Source organism: Hemitrygon akajei, chromosome 10 (assembly GCF_048418815.1).
Source record: "Hemitrygon akajei chromosome 10, sHemAka1.3, whole genome shotgun sequence".
In the NCBI taxonomy this organism is placed as follows: domain Eukaryota; kingdom Metazoa; phylum Chordata; class Chondrichthyes; order Myliobatiformes; family Dasyatidae; genus Hemitrygon; species Hemitrygon akajei.
The window spans coordinates 49,208,110-49,233,247 of NC_133133.1; the positions used below are offsets into that span (position 1 = coordinate 49,208,110).

A 25,138-nucleotide genomic window follows, 5' to 3' on the forward strand; every position below is an offset into this window, starting at 1 on the left:
AGAGATGGTGAAGTGCACCGAAAATGAGCAAGGTTCCATAGTTTCCATTAAAATAAATCAGATTCAGATTCAGTTTATTGTCATTTAGAAACCACAAGTGCAATGCAGTTAAAAAATGAGACAACGTTCCTCCAGAATGATATCACAAAAGCATATGACAAAACAGACTACACCAGAAAATCCACATAACGTTTTGCAATCCCCAGTCCAGAGTCCGGGAGAGGCTGCTGCGTACTAATATCGCGCTACCATCTTAGCGCGTTCCCTGGAAAGGAGCTCCAAATCCACCAGACAAAACGACCAAAAACTGAAGCTACAAGACCTGCACAAAACCACATAGTTACAACAGGGCAAACAATAGCATAATTGATTAAAAAAAATAGACCATGGGCGCAGTAAAAAAAAATAGTCCAAAGATGAAAGAAACCACCACACAGCTTCCACAAGTCCTCAGGGTCCCGATTTGACTCGTCATCCCACGCCGGCGGCAGAAGGGAATGCCCCCGCTATGGACTTCCACGGCGCCGCCTGACTCAGCCTCGCAGACGCAGCACACAATGAAAGCTCCGTTGAACCCAGCCTCGCAGACACAGCACACACCGAAAGCGACCTGACTGCAGCGGACTCCGAGTCCGTCAAACCTCCGAGCCTCCGACCATCCCCTCCGGCACAGCTTCTCCGAGCACCATCCTCTGTGGAGCGTATTAAGACACCCCTGCCAACGGCCATCGGCAACGCGACCCCGAGGACTGGGGGCCTGTTCTTCCCAGCAGAGTCCCGGACCTCACAGCAGCAGCAACAACAAAGAAGGTCTTCCTGGAGATTTCCCGATGTTCCTCCTTGCTGCCACATCCGTTTTCAGCCGATTATGATTGCGCATGACACCCTGCTTCACAAATGACAGATAATCAGCACCGGAGTGGCCGCTGCAAGCTGCGTCGTGCCGCCATCTTGGATCCTTTCAAGCATTTACAAGATTCCTCAGACATTGATATAACCATAATTTATCAAGAATGTTCTACGTATTTGCTCTATATCTGTGCAATTTTACTTCCATTCCATGATGTTTTCCCCTCTTTTTTGAGGTGGAGCGGGTTAAGTTTTATCCCCTTATAAAAGGATGATTGAAAAGAGGCTGACTTTTCTCTGGCAAACACAGGAGCTGTGCCGGAGATGAGGGTGTTAGCCTACGAGGGGAGAGTGAGTCACCAGGGACAGGCTGGAATTCAGCAGAATGAGTGGGAATTTCAAATATATAAAATTGTGAAAGTGATTGTTAAAATAGAGGCAGAATAGTTGTTTCTACTGGTAAGGGGGACTAAAACTAGGGGACGTAGCCTCAGCATTTGAGGTAGATTTAGGATGGAGATGAGGAGAAAGTGCTTTTCTCAGAGTAGTGAATCAGAGGAATTCTCTGCCTGGGAAAGCAGTGGTGGCTACCTCATTAAATATACAGTGCATTCTGGTTAATTTGACCATTAGTTAATCTGAGCAGCCGCTGATTTGGTACAACTCTTGAAGGATTAAAAACTAATCAAGAAAGTGCCAGAATTCCCTTAATTTATTTGGGACACTATGCTACTTAATTAGGACAGGCTTACCAAACAGTTTCTAACTAACGTTAACATGAGCAAGTGTGCAGGTGGTGGAAATCCAAGCATTGTGTGTTGCTTCTAACTAACATTAGTTGTTTGCACTTGTGTAGCTCTTGGACACTATACAAGGCTTCGAGCGAACAACTTTTAAAATAGCAACACACACAAAATGCTGGTGGAACACAGCAGGCCAGGCAGCATCTATAGGGAGAAGCACTATCCACGTTTCGGGCCGAGACCCTTCGTCAGGACTAACTGAAAGGAAAGATAGTAAGAGATTTGAAAGTAGGAGGGGGAGGGGAAAATGCCAAATGATAGGAGAAGACCGGAGAGGGTGGGGTGAAGCTGAGAGCCGGAAAGGTGATTGGCAAAAGGGATACAGAGCTGGAGAAGGGAAAGGATCATGGGACGGGAGGCCTCGGGAGAAAGAAAGGGGGAGGGGAGCACCAGAGGGAGATGGAGAACAGGCAGTGATGGGCAGAGAGAGAGAGAAAAAAGGAGGGGGGGATAAAAACTAAATATATCAGGAATGGGGTAAGAAGGGGCGGAGGGGCATTTACGGAAGTTAGAGAAGTCAACTTTTAAAATAGTGTTAGTTACCTATGTTTTTTTTAAAAAGCAATGATTTTTATCACTGATAGTTGACAATAAATAAGCATTAAATCTATTCAGAACTGTTTTGCTCACTGCGGTTTCAAACATTGAAACTTGGACATGCCAGAAATGGCTGGGAGTGAAAGTTAAATTATTTCATTACTTCAACAAGTTAGGAACTATGAAGAATTTGAAGGTAATCATCTCAAATGTTACAAGGAAAATGAAGATTTCAAAAATGCTATTGTTCAAAGCATTGTGTTGATGGCAGTCCATTATCTGCACTAGATATCTGCATTGATTTTGTTCATTTACAGTCAATCAAAACAACACAGCGGTGCACTCAGAGGCTACATCCGCACTAGACCAGATAATTTTGAAAGCGCCGGTTTCACGTAAAAACGATAGGCGTCCACACTATGCGTTTTTGAAAATATCTCTGTCCACATTGAAACGGAGATTTCGGCGAATCTCCTCCTACTGGGCATGCGCAGGACGCATCTACCGAAAACAAGCGACGTGTTTGGTGTTGAATCTCGCCGTAAAAGTGCGCGTTTGTGTAGTTACAGACTAGAAAAACTTAAAACGACGGACAGCTGTTGGCTCTTGCACAGGAGAACTTAAAACTAAAAAAAAAATACTGGTGCGTATGGCGGCAACCAACAGGGAATTCACCGACAGATTGACCCAGTTGACGACAAACATTGAAAAACTGACTAACTCTGTTGCATTAATAAAGCACCTTGTTAAATGTATAAAACATGTATGCATCAGTGTTATCTTGTATTTCCGTACAATGTTACATTAGGCTGTTACACATCTATTGTCAGAGAAGCACTTGCATAAATAGGTAAACCACCTTCATTCAAGCAAGGACAGAAAACAGGGCAAAGTGTGTATACTTATTTATTCAGTAAGCTATGGGTGAAAGTATTTGGTGAGTACATTTCTAACTCTTCTGGCTTCAGTCTCATTGCCATCTGTTCTGAAATTGTTAGGTTGCGTTCAAGAAAACAATGAAATAGCGCGCTGCCGTCTGACAGCGTTTTCAAAAGTCTCCGGTTACCCCGTCCACACTGATCTGCCCAAGCAGCGTTTTCAAAAATACCCACCCTGGAAAGCATTTCTGAAAAGCTCCAGTTTCGGGGGACAAAAACGCCATTTTAGTGTGGACGGAAGGTAAAAACGAAGAGAAAAAGCTTCAGTTACCAATTTATCCAGCGTAGTGTGGATATAGCCTGAATTCCTTTGTCAATAACTATTAGGAACTAACATATGGTTTTATCATACTGTAGTACGGAACAAATTAGAACACTTTCAGTGCTATAATAGTATTGGTAGTGATCGAATTGGTTCTGTGTTTCATTTAAATTCGTAATATTTTTTGTATCTTTTTAACTATTTCCATATTGAATTTCCATTTCAATTGGGGCAGCCACATAATCGAGCCAAAATGTACTGGTACCAATATGTCCCAATTAACCAGAATCCACAGTACTTAAGACATGACTAGATAGATTTTGCATAGCAAAGGAATTGAGGGGAAAAGGCAAGTCGGAGGAACTGAGTTCACAGCCAGATTTGCCCTGATCATATTGACAGCTTACTCTTGCACCCACTGAGTTTCTTGTGTTCCTTTGTCCTTCTGAATCTTCACCTTAACTCTGCACGTTTTCCCCTGTCTTCTAAATTGCTGATCCACGTGCGGCCCTCCCTCTGGCTTCTTAATCTCTCTGGATCTATGTGCGACATTGTCTCAACTTTTCCATTTTCTTTCTGTACCTAACAAAGTGGCCACTGAGTATGTTTGTGGACTTCTTCTGCTGTAACCCATCCACTTCAAGATTTGATGTGTTGTGCATTCAGAGATGTTCTTCTTCACACTGCTGTGGAAACGCATGGTTATTTGAGTTGCTGTCGCCTTCCTGGTCTGTTTGAACCAGTCTGGCCATTTTCTCTGACCTTTCTCAAGTCATTTTTGCCCACAGAACTACTGCCCACCGGATTTTTGTTCTTTGTTCTCCAGAGACTAGTGTGCATGAAATCCCAGGAGATCAGCAGTTTCCGAGATACTCAGACCACCAATCATTTAATAGTCAAAATCACTTGGATCACATTTCTTCCCCAATCTGATATTTGGTGTGAATAACACTGAACCTCTTGGCTATGTCTGCATGCTTTCATGCATTGCATTGCTACCCATGATTGGCTGATATTTATATTAACAAGCAAGTGTACCTAATAAAATGGCCACTGAGCGTATACATACTTTGATAATATATTGCATTGAACTTTGTGGCCAGGTAAGGATAGCAGATTTCTTTCCCTGATAGATGCCTTCTTACAAAAGCTTCATTGTTGCATTTCTTATATCAACTTTGCAATTCTTCTTTCATTTAATTATTCCCATTTGGGAATTAACCTGACTTCTTTGGATTGGTAGTCCAGACCCTGGATATTAGCATGCTTGAGTAATTAGATATTCCCTGGTTAATTATCTCCAGTGAAACATCTACTTATTCCTTTTCTTTCTGATTGTGTATGTATTGCCATTAACTCTGAGTAATAAATGATTCAAGTATAATATACCAAAAAAGTGCAGAAAGTATGATTTTAAATTTGGATTATATTATGTTATAATGCCTTAGTGAATGATATCCTACTCTTGAATGCACATCTCTTTAAAATAGTAACTGTACTTGGTCTTCCTTTTGTAGAAACAAGGAACAAGGAACAATTAGCATATACCTTACAAAAAAGGGGCATCGGACATTGTGGGAAAACAATCAAAAACTAATTGCCAAATGTTTCATCCATCCCTTCTTAAAATGGTTATCCAGCTTTTTCTTAGAAGTCTCTGTGTTAAAACTTCTTACTTCAAAGTATGCCATCCTCTAATAATTCGGTTGAAAGATGCATTTCTTCTGCCTGTCTTCATTTAGTAAATGAAGTTTTTATATTGAAAAGTTTTAATCACTAATGATGTCATTAGATATCAAGACCCTGAGAATCAGAAGCAGAAACGTGTCATACAGCTTTTCAACGTTGCTCCACCATTCCTTCAGTATCTTTGGTTTTGATTCCATGTCCTTTTCCAATTTCCATAGCTCTGATTCCAGTGTGGTACTACAAATTGCAATTTTCAAATATATCACTCTTTACCAACGTAAAGATCAGACTTTCTCTGCTTCTCCATTCTTTTTCTATATTTATTAATTTCTGTTTTGATGAATATTTGTGTCTCACCTATCAAGATGTTATTGATTAGGATGGGATTATACAGGGTAGTAGATTTAGTTTGGATAGCCTATCAGATGCATGTTTGAGTTTAAATAAAATGCAAAAGATATAGTTCACACGCTCTATCATTCAGTAAGGTGTTACTGCTTTTTAATTATACATTTGGAAATGGGGCTTATTAATTCAACTGAGCTCAGCATAGTTCCAGTAGAGACGAGGATGATGGGAGCAGGTAGGTCAGCTTAACTAGATCTTGGACTCCTGGGCTTTCCATCTGTTTCAAAAGGGGCAGCAATCATATTGGCACCCAAGAAGAGCAGGCTGACATACTCAGTGGCTATCGGTCAGTGGCATTCACATCTACTGTAATGAAGTGCTTCAGAAGGTCAGTTATGGCGAAGATTAACTCCTGTCTGAGCAAGCACCTGGACCTGAGGCAATTTGCCTACTACCACAACAAGTCGTCAGCAGACACAATCTCTCTGGCACTCCACTCTGCTTTGGAGCATCTGAACAACAATAAAACATGGGTCAGGCTGTTTATCATCTTGTCATTCAATACCATCAACCCCTCAGTATTAATCACCAAGCTTCTAAATGCAGGCCCCTGTACCTCTTCCTGCAACTGGATCTTTAACTTCATCGGAAAGACCATATTCAGTATGGGTTAGTGATAATATCTCCTTGCTGGCAGTCAAAATAGGTGCACTTCAAAAACAGGCCTGCTGCTCTACTCTTTTTACATTCATGACTCTTTGCCTAGGCACAGCTTAAATTTGTGGATGACACCACTGTTGTGGGTATAATCTCAGATAGCACCAAGGAGGCATGATGGAGTGAGACAGGTCATCTGGTTGAGTGATGTCACAGCAACAACATTGCACTCAATGTCAGCAAAACCAAGGAATTGATTGAGGACTTCAGGAGGGGGAAGTTTTTCAAATACACAGTGGTCCTCATTGAGGGGTCATTGGTGAAAAGGGTGGGTAGCTTTTGTTCCCAGGTGTAAACACCTCCGAGAATATGTCCTGGGCCCAACATTTAAAATCAATCACCAGGTACACCCACCAGTGGGCTCCACTTTGCTAGGAGTTTGAGGAGAGTTGGTATGTCACCAAAGACTCCTGTAAATATCTATAGATCTGCTGTGGAGATCCAGTGCACAAGGTCACAAGCAGTCGCAGAATCTTGTAGACTCAGCCAGCTCCATCGTGGACAGAAGCCTCTCTACCATAAGGGCTTCTTCAAGAAGCAGTGCCTCAAGTAGAAGGCCTCACCATCTGGGACATGCCCTCTTCTCCTTACCTCCTTCAGGATGGAGATACAGGAGCCTGAAGTCCGTGAGCAATGATTCGGAAATGGCTTCTTCCCTTCCACCATTAGATCACTGAACAGTCATGAACACTACCTCATTTCTCCATGTTGAACTATCTATTGTGTAATTTGTAGTTGTATATCTTTGGACTATACTGTTGAAAACAATAACATTCACGTCCTATTAAGCAGTGATAATAATCTGATTCTCAACATTTCTCTGCATCTAGACACTGTGATTGAGTTTCTAATAAAATTCTGTACATAGTGTATGAAAACATAATTCTATGTCAAGAGAAGGTGAGGGAGCAAATGTTTCTGGTGGGTGGTGATCTGTGAAAGGATGTTTAGTTGTAGGATCACAATCCAGAGAAAGAGGAAAGGTGATTTCCAGTTAGCCGAGTTGTTCAGGTAAGTAATAGACCCACTATTGTCAGCAGGAATTGATGACAATATCAGGGTTGGAATTAAAATAGAAATTAACTGATTCATATTGCTCTACATCAGTAAAAGAAAGCTATTTGAAGAAACTTGGATGAGCTGTTTTGAGAAATAGGCCAATGAAAGGAATTCTGGAGGATTGGGGAAAAAATGGAGTGATTTATGTAACTAACATGAAGTCACAGAGTCAAGGATGGCAGATAAAGGACTAAAACCCCAGCTGAGCTTGGGAATGAATTGGATTATTGAGATATGAGAACATCTCGTTTGAGCTTAGGAAAACTTTCAGATGGAGTGACTGAAAGTGCAGTACGTTAACATTTGGAAATGAATGTGATTATTAATCTAAAGACCCTTTTGATCTGTAATGTTGGAGAAGCAAGTCAGCTGTCCACAGCAGATAATGTAATTGCCAATTGCAATGTCATTTCATACAAAGAAAACCATTGAAAATGGATGTGCATGTGCAGTCACCACCAAGAAGAGAACAGCAATAATGAAGGCTACCCAATCGGAAAGAGACAAAAAGGAATCTCAAAGGAGAAATATCATTCAGGTTATAAAGCTGACTGATGTGAGAAGCAGAGGAACAGATAGTATATTCTCAGTTGGACTTTATTAGTGGATGGCCTAGTCAGCTGAAAGTTGCATATATTCAATAATTAAATCTAATTTCTATATAATAAAATGGGGTGGGACCATAGTTGTTAAACTCTCTGAAGTTATTTTGTTCAGTTTATCAGCTATTGTTATGTTGATGAACATTTAAGTATTATGTAGACCATTTGCTCTGTTAAAGAACTACTGCACTTTTGTACATTTTCTATCTTTGCTATTTGCAGCATTTATTGGATTTTCATTATCTAATTCTAGATTGAAGATGGAGGGAAGGCTGCTTTGTCGAAGAAACTACAAGTTGGGGATGAAATTATAAACATCAGTGGCTCACCGCTATATGGCTCAAGACAGGAGGCACTCATCCTTATTAAAGGATCATTCAGGGCACTGAAGATGGTGGTGAAAAGGTAGGACTTACTCCCGTGTTAAATTGGAACTGGTATTCGTTTTGGCTGAACATGTGAAATATGAACTTAATGTGGAAATCTACTTGTCTGGATTACAGAACTTAAAAAGTAAGAGATATATGTGCTGTTATTGGGCTAAATGTGTTTTGAAGGCTATAATTTTGTGTCCTTTATGAAGCCTATTTCTTCTGTGACTAATAACTTAGCATGTCTAGTTTTCATCCAGCTGCACTTGTCCATTGTTCTGTTGTATAAAACTACCATTGTATGTGTGTTTAACATCAGTTAGTGAGACGTGGTGTTCTACTTTTCTATGATGCCTGTACCGAACAGTAGGAACCTGATTAGTACATTAGATGAAGATGTGAGCCTACTTGTCTTAGGTGACTAAGAAAATACAAAATTGTTGTTTAAAAAAAAATTCACTTGGTTCTCTGTGACCTACAAGAGAAAAAACTTGAACTAATCTATCTTGCACATGATATGAGAAAGGCAGCAGTGTAGTTAATTATTAATAAACTTCTGAAATGGCGGAGGAAGCCACTTAGTTATGCAATTACTACTACTTTAAAACAGAAAAAGAACAAAAAAAATGGACGGACCATTTGGCATAAACACAAGAGGCTCTGCAGGTACTAGAAATCCAGAGTAACACACACACACAAACCTGGAGGAAGGGTCCAGATGAAAGAAATCTGCCTGAATCATCAACTCTTTATTCCTTTCCATAGATGCTACCAGACCATTTGGCATCTGTCCCGACACCAAATTCAACCACAGCAAATTTGTTCTCAGCCCAATTTATTCTGCAACGCCCTGTTGACAGGCATCTAGGGACTGATGTTTAAACTGGGACACATTTTCCATGTCAGTGTCCCACTGTATGTTCCATGAATAAGGAGGTTTGGAGGAAGGTGCTTCAGGAATCCTCAACAATGACTTCAGATCTCAAGAAGTCACGTGGCATCACGGCAAATCTGCTTTGTGTTGAATTAGTGCCCCTCCATGTTGAACAACATTTGGAAGAAGCACTAAAATTAGTAAAGTGTAAAATGTACTCTGGGTAGGTCTTCAATGTCCATTGCCAAATGTAGCTTAGTAGCCATACCGTTGACTAAGTGGCCGCTTTTTGAAGGGCACTGATACCGGACTGGATTTGCAACAGATGGTAAGTGAATCAACGTGAGGATTAACCCTACCTGAATTTATCCTTGCCAATCCAACTGTGGCAGATCCGATTGTCCCCAATAGCCTTGGTCAAAATGACCACTTCATAGTTCTTGTAGTGAATAAGTCCCACTTACACAACGGAGGGCACTCTCCGAGCATATTGCGTGGCACTGCAATCATTTTAAATAGTATGAATTCGGTACAGTTCTCAAAATCCTTAATGTGCTGTGGGCCATTTGCAGCAGCAGAAATGAATATCACTAAAATATGTGACCACGTAGCTTAATGTGGTTGAACCCTGGTTCACTGAGGAGCATAGAGTCTCATGCCAAAAACGGCACCAAGCCTGCTTATGAATGACCAAAGCTTCTGAAGTTACAACTCAGGACTATTTGCTAAATAGCAGATGTGATCCTGGAATCAATGATCATATCAAAGCTCCACAGCATTACCTATCTAATAATGAATTGTGGTGGACAATTGAATAGTTAATGGGAGGAGGATACTTCATTCGCTGTTCAGTTGTCCGTTACTCAACTTTGACACACCCAGCAAATGAATGTGAAAGACAAGACTGTAGCATTCACAGCTATATTTAACCAGAATTGTTGTGTGGTCCATTTCAACTTCCTATAACCTCCACAATTATGAAAGATGGTGTTCAGCCAGCTTAGTTCAACCCATGTACTGTAAATAGCCAAGAAACTCTCTGCAACAAATGTCCATGGAATGCTCAACAACATCCTCACTGTAGTACAGAAGATGATCAATCCAGAACTAAATTGTGCATCCTGCCAGCCGGTGGCGTAGTGACATCAACACCAAATGGCCCCAAGTTCAAATCCCCCTGGATCCTTGCACACTTTTCATCCATGCTGGGTTGAGTGGCGCAAAAGAAGTCACAAAAAAAGTCAAACGCTACAGAAGTGGCAAAAATGCTGCCTGATCGGCCACAAAGCATGAAAGGGAGCAACAAAATTGTGCTACTACCATGCTGTGCCAGTGCAGTTACAGACATTGTGGAAAATTGCTCGGTTAACTTGCCATAACCAGTAAGGGCAAAATAAATCTGCTTGCCTACTCCCCAATTAACCATCAGCAAAATAATGGAAGATGTCATTGATACTATCAGATGCCAGTTTGACTTTCACTAAGGCTGCTAGCTCCATACTTTTTTGCTACTTTCGTCCAAAGAGCTGAATTTGAAAAGTGAAGTTAGAGGGAAGGATTTGACCAAATGTGAATTTAAGGAACTGGTAAAATTTGAGCTGCAGGGCATCATGAGGAAAACACTCTAATGGTTGCAGTTATATCTTGCACAAAGGATGATGGTTGTTGGTTGGATAAATCCAGCCTTGGGCACCATTCCAGGTTGTCCACAAGGCAGTGTCCTGGGCCCATTCTTCTCCAGTTCATTCATTTTTGCATTAAAAGGCCAGACATACTACTGATTACACAGTACAGTGACAGAGTAAATAAAGTAGACAATGCGAGCGTAAGGAGAGACCTTCTAATATTCAGGCAAGGGCTGACAATGAGCAAGAAACGTTCATGAATGAGAGTCTAGCGCCTATCCTCGATATTCGGTGGCATTGCCAATATTAGGTTTCCTGCCATCAATAACCTGCTATTAATCACTGACCAGAAACTCAGCTGAGCCTAACCTTGTAATCAAGTACCGTGGTTGCTAGAACAGATCAGAGGCTGGATATCCTGTGGAGAATAACTCTCCACCAACAGATGTGATGAATTGGATTTCTGAATGGGCAGTGAACCCATGAACACTTTCTCGGTATCTTCTCCCCTCTCTTTTTGCACTGCTTATTTAATTTTTTTATACATATGTAGTTCTTGCAATTTATAGTTTTACTACTATATATTGCAATGCACTGCTACTGCAAAACAACAAATTGCATGACGTATGCCAGTGATATTAAACCTCCTTCTGATTCTGAAATGCTCTCCACTCACCCAGATGAGAGCAGCTCTATTAACACTCAGAAAAACAACTCAACAGTGTCTAGGGCAAAATCTTTTGCTTGATTGTCACCCCACCAACCACCCTAACTATTCAGTCATTCACTGCTCCACTGTTGCTACTCTGACAGCACTGTCTGACCCTGTAACTTCCCAAAATGGGCAAGAGCAGCAGGTGTGTGAAACACCGTTGCTTGTGGTTTTCTCTGCAAGCCGTGCACCACTTTGACTTGGAAGTATCTTGCCCATTACCTCTTCATGAAGGGTCAACATCCCAAAAGTCATTGCCTTCATTGTGCTAAGTCCTTGACTTCAACAGAATGATTACAAGGCCTCAAGAAAGGGACTTGCCATCATCATCTCACGGCCTGTGATTGTGAGTAATAAGTGTTGACCAGTGATAACCACATCCTGATAAGTGAATGAATGAAAATGAGTTTTGAGATGCTTTGACTTTTTTTTAAAGTGTGTGGAAATAGATTGCCTAGATTATTAAATACTGTGGAAATGACATGAGGATTAGACATTTCTCTGTTTGTGCTGTGAGTAGAGCTCTCTGGTTTGGTGCTGCACGAACAGAATGTGTCCAGGAGTACATATGTGCAGATTAAATTATGGAGCATCAAATATTGAAGAGTGAATGGGAAATGTACATCAGAGAGTATACGGTGAAATAATGGCAGTTTTGAGAAGTAATTAATCAGTATCCCTGTCTACAAACCAACAGCGTTGTAGTGTGCTGTGTACAATTATAGTTGTACTTAATCTGCTCGGTACAATGAGGGAGTAATTGGCCAGAAAAAGAAGTATGAATTCATATGAGTGGGCTGATAATTTAAGCAAATCTGTTAAGATTTTGCTCTGCCATGCCAAAGTTTCCATTGACTAACTTCAGTGGTCAGTGGTTTTATTCTAATAATTTAAACTAAGTCTTATGAGGGTAAAGACTGATTTATCACAGGACAGGGAAAAATTCTATGATGCAGCAGATAACTTTATCACCATGATGGTTTGCTCCAATTTTCTCCCTCCCCAGCATGTTATCATCCTTTGTCATGAGAAAGTGGTAAGCTAGAGGTTTGGAAGCAAGTCCTACATCCACTCCCTCAGATGAAATGTGACATGAATTTGCCAATAAATAATGTTTACAATGCACTAACTCATTGTGAACATGAGTTCCCAGCATGGTGTCCCCCAACTCTACTACTTTAATTTTCTCCAGCTGTGCAGCCCTGTTTGCAGCCTCTGTTCTTCTCAATCTGGCTTGCATTCCAGCTCCTTGCCCATCCACATGGGAAATCTGCTGTTCAACTGGAATTCACGTCATGAGATTTCAGGTTTATTACTTTGTTTGTTTGTTTGTTGCCCTTTCCCTTTGAATTCTTTGTACTTTCATCCCTTAACACTTTGTGCAATATGAAAGCAGTTATACGAACTTGAAGATACTATGGCAATGAATTTGTTTTATGACAAGTTTTCTTTTGTATTTTTGGCTTTGTTCACATAAACATTTAGTAAATCTGTCTCTTTACTGGTAAATTGTCAATGAGTACATAAAATTTAATTGGCTTGTAAACCAAACTCATCCCAAGAGCTGATGTTTTGTTCGTAAGCCAAGCTGGCTACTGCAGAAAGTACCAATGGATACTCCAGACATTCAAAGTAAATTTATTATCAAAGTACAAAAATATCAATCATTTACAACCCAGAGATTCATTTTCTTATGGGAATTCACAGTATCTACAAGAAACGCAATAGAATCAATGAAACACTGCACCCAGCAGGACAGATGAACAATCAATGTGCAAAAGACAACAAACTGCAAACACAGCAAGAAAGAAAAATAAATTTTATTAAATAAATAAGCAATAAGTGCTAAGTACGTGAGATGAAACCTGGAGAGTAAGTCCATAGGTTGAGGGAATATTTCACTGATGGGATGTGAAGTTATCCCCTCTGGTTTAAGAGCCTGAATGTTGAGTAATAACTGTTCCTGAATCTGGTAGTATGGGTCCTAAGACTCCTGTGCCATCTTCCTGATGGCAGCTGCAAAAAGAGAGCTTGGCCTAGTTGATGGGGATCCTTGATAGATGCTGTTCTCCTGTGACAGTGCTCTGTGTAGATGTGCTCAATGGTCAGAAAGGCTTTAACCGTGATGGACTGGTTCATCACATTTTTTGTAGGCTTTTCTGTTCAAGGGCATTGGTGTTTCCATACCAGGCCATGATGCAACTAATCAATATAGTCTCCACTAGACATCTATAGAAGTTTGTCAAAATTTTAGATGACATGCCAAATCTTCACACACTTCTAAGAAAGTAGAGATGCTTTCATGCCTTCTTTGTAATTGCATTTTCGTGCTGGAGCCAGAAATGATCCTCTGATATGATAATACCAAGGAATTTAAAGTTACTTACTCTCTCCACCTTTGATCCTCCAATGAAGACTGGCTCATGGACCTGTGGTTTCATTCTCCTGAAGTCAATAATCAGCTTCGTGGTCTTGCTGACATCAAGTAAGAGGTTGTTGTGGCACCACTCTGCCAGATTTTCAATCTCCCCCCTATATGCTGACTCGTCACCACCTTTGATTTGGTCAATGACAGTGGAATCATCTGCAAACTTAAATATGACAATAGAGCTGTGCTTGGCCTCTCAGTCATATTTTAAGTATAATGCCTGTGTCTGTAAAGCAGGGGTCTATGTACCCAGCCTTGTGGTGAACTTGTGCTGATGAAGATTGTGGAGGAGATGATGTTGCCAATCCGAAGTTACTGGGATCTGCAAGTGAAGAAATCGGGAATCAAGTTGCACAAGGAAGTATTGATGCCCAAGTCTTGAGGCTTTTTGATTAATTTTGAGTTGAGGGTTGAGTAAAGAGCCAATGAAATGGTACCTGTTGCTGACCTTTTGTGATGGGAGGCAAATTGGAGCAGATCCAAATTGCCAAATCTGGCAGGAGATGTCCTGGTAATGGTGCAGAATGCTCAATAGGGGGCCACCTATCACAACTTAAAATGGGTGGTGGCAGACCCATATTATACTAGGCCCATCCACGATGCTATATTTCTGAATTTGTTGGTCACACAAGAAATGCTGGAATTTGGAGCAACTAACAATGTGCTGGAGGAATTCAGCCGATCAGGCGGAATTTGCGGAAGGGAAGAAATTGTCAACGTTTCAAGTTAGACCCTGTACCAGGACTGAGAGGGGACAGATGAGATGGCCTGAATGGAAAGGAGAAAGGGAATGGCAAGAAATTATTCTGAGGCAATTAGTGGACAGAGGAGGGCAGTGAGATGACAGGTAGGGGAGGTGCACAGGAGTGGAGTTGGAATACAGTGGCAGCTGAATGATGGATGGAGACAAAGGAAAAACATGTTGCAAGCTTGGGGAAGGGGAGTAAAAAGACAGCTGCTGGTGATAGATAAGCAGGCACATAAAGCACTACCAGTGCTGAATCCAAATAACTAGGGAATGGCAGATGGAACCGGCTTGTGGGTGTGGAAACACGTGCATGAAGTGGGAGGACAGAGTAAGGAGAGGGAAGGAGACAAAGGTAGTTGAAGAGGGTTCTGGTGGGAGCTGACAGTGACAGTTTCTTTCCTCCTGTAGATGCTGCGAGATTCATTGAGTTCCTCCAGCACTTGGCTTGCTGTCAGATTTGTTAGTGTTTTCCTAGTGCTCTAGCAGCACTTAACTAATCTGCAACTCTACTTTTTAAAGCTTTCTGCTAATAATTACTTGGTCATTTTTAGTTGGAAGTGTTGGATTGTGCGTTGCGGGAGAGGCGTGTCAAGAGAAGCGAGCGGAGGCAGTGGGAACGGTCTTTGCCCCACGATTCCCTTGAAGATGTTGGATTGTGCGTAGTGAGTGAGAGATTAAAGAGAAGTAAGTGAAGGCAGTTGGGACGTTCTGAATGCCACAGTTCCCTTGGAGATGTTGGATAGCATGTAATTAGTTAGCTTTAAGCAGCACAGTGCAAGCCGGCCAGTGTTAGAGTAGTGTGTTGAGGCTTTGGCTCATAGAGACTTTGGCAAGAAGTGTTGGAAGCTGCAGGTAGAATTTTTTTCATTTAATTTTCCTTCTTTCTTGCACGGTTTGAGCAGTGGGGATGCCAGCCAGGATAGTGGAATGCGCCTCCTGCAGGACTTGAGAAGGTTGGAAGACCTCTAGTGTCTCTGATGACTGTACCTCTAAGATGTGCATCCAGCTGCAGGTTCTTTCAGACTCTATTAAAGAAATGGACCTGCAGCTGAATCAACCAAGAGGCTGAGAGGTTGATCAACAAAGAAATTCATAGAGTTAGCTACACCAAAAGTGCAGGACACGTGTAACTGAGTGACCGTCAGGAGGGGAAGAGGGATAGACAACCAGTGCAGAGTATCCCTGTCGCTGTTCCCTTCAATAACAGATGTATTGCTTTGGATATTGTTGGGATGGGGATGACCTAGCAGGAGAAAGCCACAGCAGTCAGGTCTCCGGTACAGAGTCTGCCTCTTTGACTCAGAATGGAAGGGAGGAGAAGAGACAAGTTTTAGTAATAGTGGATTCATTGGTTAGTGGAGCAGACAGGAGATTCTGTGGATAAGAACAAGATTTCAGGATGGTATGTGGCCTCCCGGATGTCAGGCTCAGGAGCATCTTCGGTTATTCTGAAATGTAGTCCATGTCAGTACCAATGACAAGGGTAGGAAGGGTGACAAGGTCTTACAAAGTGTTTTCAGAGAGTTGAGACAGGATGTCCCAGGTTCTGATCTCAATATTGCTACCTGTGCCACAGGCTAATGAAGCCAGAAATGGGAAGATCATACAGTTTAATACATGGCTAAGGAGGTGGTGCAGGAGGGAGGGCTTCAGATTTTTGGATCATGTGACTCTCTTCTGTGGAAGGTGGGATCTACTGTATAGAGATGGCACAGTTTGCACCTGAACTAGAAGGGAACTAATGTCTTTGTAGGAAAGTGTTTTGATGCTGCACAGGAGGTGGGATGGTGGTGTTTAAACTAAAGTTACAGGAGGATGGGAGCCGGAGTGATGGAGCAGATAGTGGATGGTTGTGGGGAAAGATGTTGTTAAGCCTATGTACAAAGTCAGGGATCATGGTGGACCAATGTTCTGAGTTAGGTATATGTCAATGCAGGGAGTATTGTAAAGAAATTGTCGAGCAGATGAGTATATGGCATGGAAGTATGATATTATAGCCATTAGTGAGTCTTGGTTGCAGGAGGGGCAGGACTGGCAGCTCTGTGTTCCATAGTTCAGTTGTTTTAGATGTGATTGAGCAGGCGGGATTAATGGAAAAGTGGCATTACTAGTCAGTGAAAATGTTATGGCAGTGCTCAGACAGGATAGACTGGAGAACTCGTCCAGCGAGGCTACATGGGTGCAACTGAGGAACAAGAATGTGTTGATCATGTTAATGGGATTATATTGTAGACCACCAAATAGTCACTGGGATTTAGGTCAAGTCAAGTCACTTCTTATTGTCATTTCGACCATAACTGCTGGTACAGTACACAGTAAAAATGAGACAACGTTTTTCAGGACCATGGTGCTACATGAAACAGTACAAAAACTACACTGAACTACATAAAAACAACACAGAAAAAAACTGCATTAGAATACAGACATACCCAAGACTACATAAGATGCACAAAACAGTGCAGGCATTACAATAAATAATAAACAAGTCAATAGGCACAGTAGAGGGCAGTAAGTTGGTGTCAGTCCAGGCTCTGGGTATTGAGGAGTCTGATGGTGTTGGGGAAAGAAACTGTTACATAGTCTGGTCGTGAAAGCCCAAATGCTTTGGTGCCTTTTGCCAGATGGCAGGAGGGAGAAGAGTTTGTATGAGGGGTGCGTGGGGTCCTTCATAATGCTGTTTGCTTTGCGGATGCAACGTGTAGTGTAAATGTCTGTAATGGTGGGAAGAGAGACCCTGATGATCTTCTCAACTGACCTCACTATCCACTGTAGGGTCTTGCGATCCGAGATGGTGCTATTTCCGAACCAGGCAGTGATGCAGCTGCTCAGGATGCTCTTAATACAACCCCTGTAGAATGTGATGAGGATGGGGAGCGGGAGATGAACTTTCCTCAGCAAATATGTAGAGGTAGTGAAGACTCTAGCAAGAAACGTAAGTTTGTTAAAGGTGGTTTTTAGCTTTCCACATACTGACTTGAACTCCCATACTCTAAAAGGGCTGGATTGGATAGAGTTTGTCAAATCTCTTCAGAAAAGTTTCCTTAATCAGTACATAGAGGTTCCAGCTGGAGAGAGTGTGATATTAGGTCTCCTATTAAGGAATGAGCAGGGCAGGTAGCAGAAGTTTGGGTAGGGGAACATATTGCATCTAGTGATCATAATGCCATTAGTTTTAAGATGATTACGGAGAAGGTTAGGTCTGGTCTTCGGGTTAAGTTTCTAAAGTGGAGAACGGCCAATTTTGATGGCGTCAGAAAGGACTTGGCAAGTGTGAATTGGGACATTGTTGTCTGGCAAAGGTGTACTTGGTAAGTGGGAGGCCTTTAAAAGTGAAATTTTGAGAGTACAGAGTTTGTATGTTCCTGTCAGAATAAAAGGTTAGAGTAACAAATATAGGGATACTTGATTTTTTTCAGAGATATTGAGGCCCTGGTTAAGAAGATGATGAAGGTGCATAGCTGGAAGGAGAAAATAAGGCTCTTGAGTATAAGAAATGCAAGAAAACACTTCAGAAAGAAATCAGGAGGGCTAAAAGAAGACATGAGGTTTCTCTGGCAAACAAGGTGAAGGAGAATTCCAAGGGCCTCTACAGATATATTAGAGCAAAAGGATAGAAATTGATCCTTTGGAAGATCAGTGTGGTCATCAATGGATGGAGTCAGAAAGAGATGGGGGAGATCTTAAATGGATGTTTTGCATCTGTATTTACTCAGGAAATGGCCACTGAGTCTATGGAACTAAGACAAAACCAGGATCGGGTTTAATATCATCGGCATATATTGTGAAATTTATTGTTTTGCGGCAGCAGTATATTGAACATAATGATTTTTAAAAAAACTATAGATCACCATAAGGTAGTGCAAAAAGAGAGAAAGAAATATGGAGGCAGTGTTCATCTGTTGACTGTCCGTTCAGATATCTGATAGTGGAGGAGAAGTTGTCCATGAAGCATTGAGTGTGTCTCTTTAGGCTCCTGTATCACCACCGTGACGGTAGCAATCGAAAAGTGCATGTCCTGGGTGAGTGATAGGGATCCTTAATGATGGATGTTGCCTTTTGAAGGTGTCCTGCATGCTGATGAACTATTACCCATGATGAATCTGGCTGAGTTTACAACTTTCTGCAGCTTTTTCTGATCCTGTGTAGTGGCCCCTCCATACCAGACAGTGATGCAGCCAGTTAGAATGCTTTCCACAGTACATTTGTAGACATTTGTGATAGTCTTTGGTGATGTTCCAAGTCTCCTCAAATTCCTAATGAAATATAGCCGCTATTTGTGTTGTCTTTGTAATTGCATCAGTATGTTCAGCCTAGGATAGATCCTTAGAGATGTTGACACCCAGGAACATGAAATTGATCGCTCTTTCCACTTCTGATTCCACAGTGAGGGCTTGCATGTGTTTCTGCATCTTCCCCTTCCTGAAGTCTACAATGTCAATTCCTTGGTCTTACTGACATTGAGTGCAAGGTTGTTGCTGTGACGTCACTTACCAGCTGATCTTTTTCACTCCTGTTTGCTTCCTTGTCACCATCTGAAACTCTGCCAACGATAGTTTTGTCATCAGCAAGGAAGGAGGGAGTTATGGAGGCCTAGGTTTTGGAACTTGTTGATTAGAACCGAGGGTTTGATTGTGTTGAACGTTGAGCCGCAGTCAATAAACAGCAGCCTGACATGGGTATTAGTATTGTCCAGGTGATCCAAGGCTGACTGGAGAGCTAGTGAGATTACATCAGCTGTAAGCCTATTGTGGTGATAGATAAATTACACGGGTCCAGGTCCTTGCTGAGACGGGAGTAAATTCTAGCTGTGACCAACCTCTCAAAGCACTTCATCACAGTAGATGTGAATGGTACTGGGCAATAGTTGTTAAAGCAGTTCACCATGGTGTTGGACACTGATATGATTGTTGTCCTTTTGCGATGTGGGAATATCCAAATGCAGCAGTGAGCCATCGAAAATATCCTTGAACACTCCTGCCAGATGGCTGGCACAGCCCCATCTGGTGTACCATCAAGGCCTGACACCTTGTGAGGGTTCACCCACTTGAACGATGTTCTGACATCAATCTCCATGACAGGGGTCACAGGGTCACCAGATGCTGCAGGGATACACAAAAGTGTAGTTTTATTCTCCCTTTCAAAGCGTGCATAAAAGGCATTGAGCTCATCTGGGAGTGAAGCATCGTGGCCATTCACAATGTGTGGTTTCCCTTTGTAGCAAGTAATGGTTTGCATATCCTGCTAGAGCTGAGATGCATTGGATTCCATCAGAATTGCTTTTTCTCCCCTAAGTTACCCTTCTGTAGATCGTACCTAGACTTCCTGTATAGTTCTGGATCTGGTTTTGAGTACCGCAGATCTAGCCCTCAGCAGACTACAAATCTCTTAGGCTGGGTTTGGCTTGGGTATGTCCGGTATTTCTCATTGGCAGTCACTCATCCACACAGGTCTTGATAAAGTTGGTGACTACTGTGGTGTATTCATTTAGACTTGGAAGAAGATCTGGGAATATTGTCTAGTCCTCCGACTCAGTGTTCCTGTAAGCGCTCCTCTAATCTTGGTCCTCACTACTGGTGCTGTGGTGTGTAGTCTCTGCCTATATATTGAGAGTAGAAGTGTAGCGAGGTGAACAGACTTACCAAAGTGTGAGTGTAGGATGGGGCAGTAAGCATTCTTGATGGTGGTGTAATAGTGGTAAAGTGTGTTGGTTCCTCTGGTTCCTCAGGTGATATGTTGGTGGTAGCTGTTCAGACACTTCTTCAAGCTGGCCTGATTGAAATCACCCACAATGATAGGGAAGGCATCAGGGGGTCCTGTTTCAAGCCTGCTGATTACGTTGCTCAGCTTCTCCAGTGCCTGCTTCTTCTGAACTCTGACTTGGCCGTTCCAAAACACAATTTTCTTCTTTTTAAACCATGCTATTGTTGATTTACCCTTGTGTTTCAGATCACTGTCTAGTTGCATCATCCAACTTCTATTCAGCTTCAAGTGATGGACTACCCTGACATTCTCCTGTAAAATGTTTTCTTAAGTTGTGTCTAACCAGTGTTATACTTTTTTTTTGAGGATGTTCCCAGGAAAGTTGATGAAGGTAAGGCAGTGAATGTTGTCTGCATGGACATCAGCAAGGCCTTTGACAAGATCCGCCATAGGAAGTTAGTCAAGAAGGTTTAGTCACTTGGCATTCGGGATGTGATAGTAAATTTGGATTAGACATTGTGGGAGAAGCCAGAGAGTAATTGATGGTTGCCTCTCTGACTGGAGGTCTGTGACTAGTGGAGTGCGGCAGGGATCAGTGCTGGGTCCATTGTTGTTTATCATCTATTCAATGATCTGGATGATAATGTGGTAAACTGGATCAGCAAATTTGTGGATGACAGCAAATTGGGGGCGTACTGGACTGTGAGGAAGGCTATCAGAGTTTGCAGCAGGATCTGGACCAACTGAGAAAAATGGGCTGAAAAAATGGCAAATGGAATTTAATGTAGACAAGTATGAGGTGTTGCACTTTGGGAGGATCAACCAGGGTAGGGCTTTCACGGTGAGTGATAGTGCAGTAGCACGGGGCTCTGGGAATACAGATCCAAATTCCTTGAAAGTGGCGTCACATATAGATAGGAACTCAACAGGCCAGGCAGCGTCAATGGGAAGGAGTACAGTCGGTGCTTTGGGTTGGAAAAAAAAGAGATGAGTTGGAGTAAGAAAGTGGGGGGAGGGGAGGAAGAACCACAAGGTGAAAGTGGAAGTGGGGGGGAGTGAAGTAAAGAGCTGGGAAGTTGATCAGTGAATGAGACTATCACAGCTAATTTCACACTCTCAAGCAAGGCAAAATAATCATGTTTCTGGTTCATGCAGTTTATCCAGAAGTCCAGATAGGATTTGGCTGAGATAGCCTTTGCAGTTGTATAATGATTTTTGCTCCTTGTTGATGCTTGCAGCGAAAGAATGGTGACTAGTAGCAGTGGAGTTACACACAACACTTTAAGAAGGGACAATATTTTGGAAGCAAGGCTACAAATTACTTTGTTGATTATATAGCTTATTCTGAAGTATTGTCATGTTTAATCCATTAACACCTGCCGGATAGTACTTGCTGGTTTTTGTGGGAAAATTGGTATAGAGTTTTTTTTTTAGTGTGTTGCACCAGACAGTCAGCCATTCTTGTCTGGCACGTGGTGTCAGGATTGGTCTCCTTTCAGATTAACCGGGTCGCGATATGAAAGTTCCTGACTCAACCCTTGTTTTTTTATGAGGCCGAGTAGCTAGCTTGATGCTCAATCCGGCACGGATGGAAAGCATACCCAGGGGATGGCCTGACTTGGATTTGAACTCGGGATCCTTCGCTCCGGAGTCCGGTGCTGATGATATAGAGTTGGGACCATAAGATATAGGAGCAGAAGTGGGCCATTCGGCCCATCGAGTCTGCTCCGCCATTCAATCATGGGCTGGTCCAATTCTTCCAGTCATCCCCACTCCCCTGCCTTCACCCCATACCCTTTAATACCCTGGCTAATCAAGAGCCTATCTATCTCTGCCTTATATACACCCCACCCAATGACTTGGCCTCCTCAGCCGCTCATGGCAACAAATTCCACAGATTTACCAGCCTCTGACTAAAGTAATTTCTCCGCATCTCAGTTATAAATGGACGTCCTTCAATCCTGAAGTCGTGCCGTCTAGAATCCCTTACCATGGGAAATAACTTTGCCATATCTAAATGGCCTATTTCTTTGTAGCAAAGGGCTATAATTTTTTTCTTGGGAAAACTACATAACTTCAGTAAACCATTCTGAAGAGAAGCTGATAATGTTACTGATGAAGCTTGGGCATTCTGTGGCAACATTCTTGGGCAACAGTGCCCTAGATTTTGCTGAGAGGAGATAGGGGTCTGTATTTCCATTTGGTCACACTGCTCTGTACTGAACTACCGGTAGTTTGGATCATTAGCCTGTCTGCTGGACCAGAGCACCTCGAGTCTGAGCAGCCAGACTGCATAGTATTAGGTCACGTGGAGGGCCAGAACTAGTCCCAGTCACAACGCTGTGGAGGGAATTTGGGTACTCCCATCCTGAGTACTGCTATCTGTCAAAATAGCCATGCTGAATGTCAAGTGTGTTATTCTTGTAAAAAGCTTTTAAAGAGTTAACATCACAGTAAGCATATTTTTCTTGCCTGTCTTTCTCACAGTTGTAAAATCTCTGTTGAAAGGGGTCACTGTTTTACGAACAGTATTTCTCGAGTAACTTCTAAAGTGTTTCTTAACTATTGAAAATAGCAAGTAGTTGGGAATGTATACAATATTTTCCTTGTACCATACAGGGCATGGAAGAATAGCATTAGCAGTAGGCAAAGGGTAATGCATTCCTTACTCTACTAAGGTCCAGCTTTATTAGTGGTTTTAACCTTCGTTCCCTTTTCCTAAAGTGACCAAAGGCTGTACTTGTGCATTGTACATTAGCTCCCAGTTAAGTACACATCAGCTTTAGCATTGTCATCCTTCAGCCCTCAAACCCTCACAAATATCAGTGGACCTCCAATTGTACCCTCTTGCTAATCCTCAAATTTAATAATTCCATAATTAGCAATTGAGGCTTAAATGCCCAGTCCCTAAACATCTCTGTCTCTGTGCCCGACTGACCTCCTGTAGGATTGATATTATGTGTAACCTGTTTGTCCACACTTTTGATCATGCCCTCCCTCCTCACATCCCCTCCCCAGCATTTTATGATTTAGTGTCATTCTCATTGCAAACTAGAGCACAGAAACAGGCCCCTCGGCCCATCTGGTCCATTACAAACCACTTAAGATGCCTAGTCCCATCAACCATAGCCCTTCGTACCAATCCCATCATCCAAAATTCTCCAAAAATGTTGAAACAGAAATCTCATCCACCACTTGCGCTGGCAGCTTGTTCTACACTCTCAACACCCTCTGAGTGAAGAAGTTTCCCTTAATGTTCTTCTTAAAAAAATTCACTTTTCACCCTTTACTCATGGCCTCTGGTTGTAGTCCTACCCAACCTCAGTGGAAAAAATGTGCTTTATTTACCCAATCTATACCCCTCATAATTTTGTATACTTCTATCGAATCTCCCCTCAGTTTTCTGCGTTCAAGGGAATAAAATTCTAACCTGTTCAATCTTTCCTTATAACTCAGGTCCTTCAGACCTGGCAACGTCCTTATAAATTTTATCTGTACTCTTTCAACCTTATTTGCATCTTTCCTGTAGATAGGTGATCAAAACTGCGCACAATACTCCAAATTAGGCCTAATCGACATCTTATACAACTTCAAGATAATATCGCAACTCCTGTACTCAGTACTTTGATTTATGAAGGCCAATGTACCAAAAGCTTTCTTTTTGACCCTATATACCTGTGACATCACTTTCAATGAATTATGACCTGTATTCCCAGATTATTTTGTTCTACCGCACTCCTCAGTGGCCTACCGCACACTGTAAGACCGACCCTGGATGGTCTTCCAAAGTTCCACACCTCGCAGTAATCCGCATTAAATTCCATCTGCTGGTATTTTAGCCCATTTCTCCAGCTGGCCCAGATCCTGCCGCAAGCTTTGATAGTCTTGCTGTCCACTACACCTCCAATCTTAATGTCAACACAGATTTGCTAATCCAGTTAACTGCATTATCATCCAGATCATTGATATAGATGACAAACAACAATGGACCCAGCACCAATCCCTGTAGCACTCCAGTTAGAGAGGCAACCATATACTACCACTCTCTGGCTTCTCCCACAAAGCCAATGTCTATTCCAATTTGCTACCCTCATCTTGAATCCAAAGCGACTAAACCTTCTTGACCAACCACCCAAGCAGGACTTGTCCAGTACCTTGCTGGTGTCCATGTAGACAGCATCCACCGCCTTTCCTTCATCAAATTTCCTGATAACATCCTCGAAAAACTCTAAGATTGCCTACACATGGCCTACCACACATAGAACCATGGCTGATTATCCCTAATCAATCTGTCTACCAAAGACTCAAGTATCCAGTGTCTTAAAATGCCTTTCAAAAATCTTCTCATAACTGATGTCAGGCTCGCTACCAGCATATAATTTCCTAGATAATTCTTAGGGCCTTTCTGAAACAATGGAACAATATTATCTATCCTCCAATCCTCCGTACCTTACCTATCGCTAAGAATAATTTAAATATCTCTGCTAGGGCCCCTGCAATTTCTGCCCTTGCTTCCTACATCATCCAAAGGAACACCTTTCAGGATCTGGGGATTTGTCCACTTGAATTTGCCTTGAGATAGCAAAAACCTTCCCCTCTGTAATCTGTCTAGGGTCCATGACCTCAAACAGCTTTCCTTCACTTCTGTAGACCCTGCTTTCATCTCCAGAGTAAGTACAGATGCAAAAAATCCACTCAAGGTCTTCCCCATCTCTTTTGGCTCAATGCATTGATTACCATTCTGTTCTTCCAGAGTACTAATTTTGTCCCATGCAATCCTTTTGCTCTTAACATGCCTATAGAAGGCCTTGTGGTTCTTTACCTTGTAAGTTAGAGCAACCTCATGCTGCCTTTTAGTCCTCCAGATTACTTTCTT

At 42.1% G+C, this 25,138-nt stretch overlaps 1 protein-coding gene across 3 annotated transcripts in view; it reads left to right on the forward strand.

The window, feature by feature from the left end:
* LOC140734363 (uncharacterized) overlaps positions 1 to 25,138 on the forward strand; it is a 140,896-nt gene that overhangs the window by 25,360 nt on the left and 90,398 nt on the right. For all 3 annotated transcript variants that reach the window (XM_073058228.1, XM_073058229.1, XM_073058230.1), the window contains exon 2: positions 8,058 to 8,209. In XM_073058228.1, the coding sequence (XP_072914329.1) occupies positions 8,058 to 8,209 (152 nt within the window). The remainder of the gene's footprint in view (positions 1 to 8,057; positions 8,210 to 25,138) is intronic.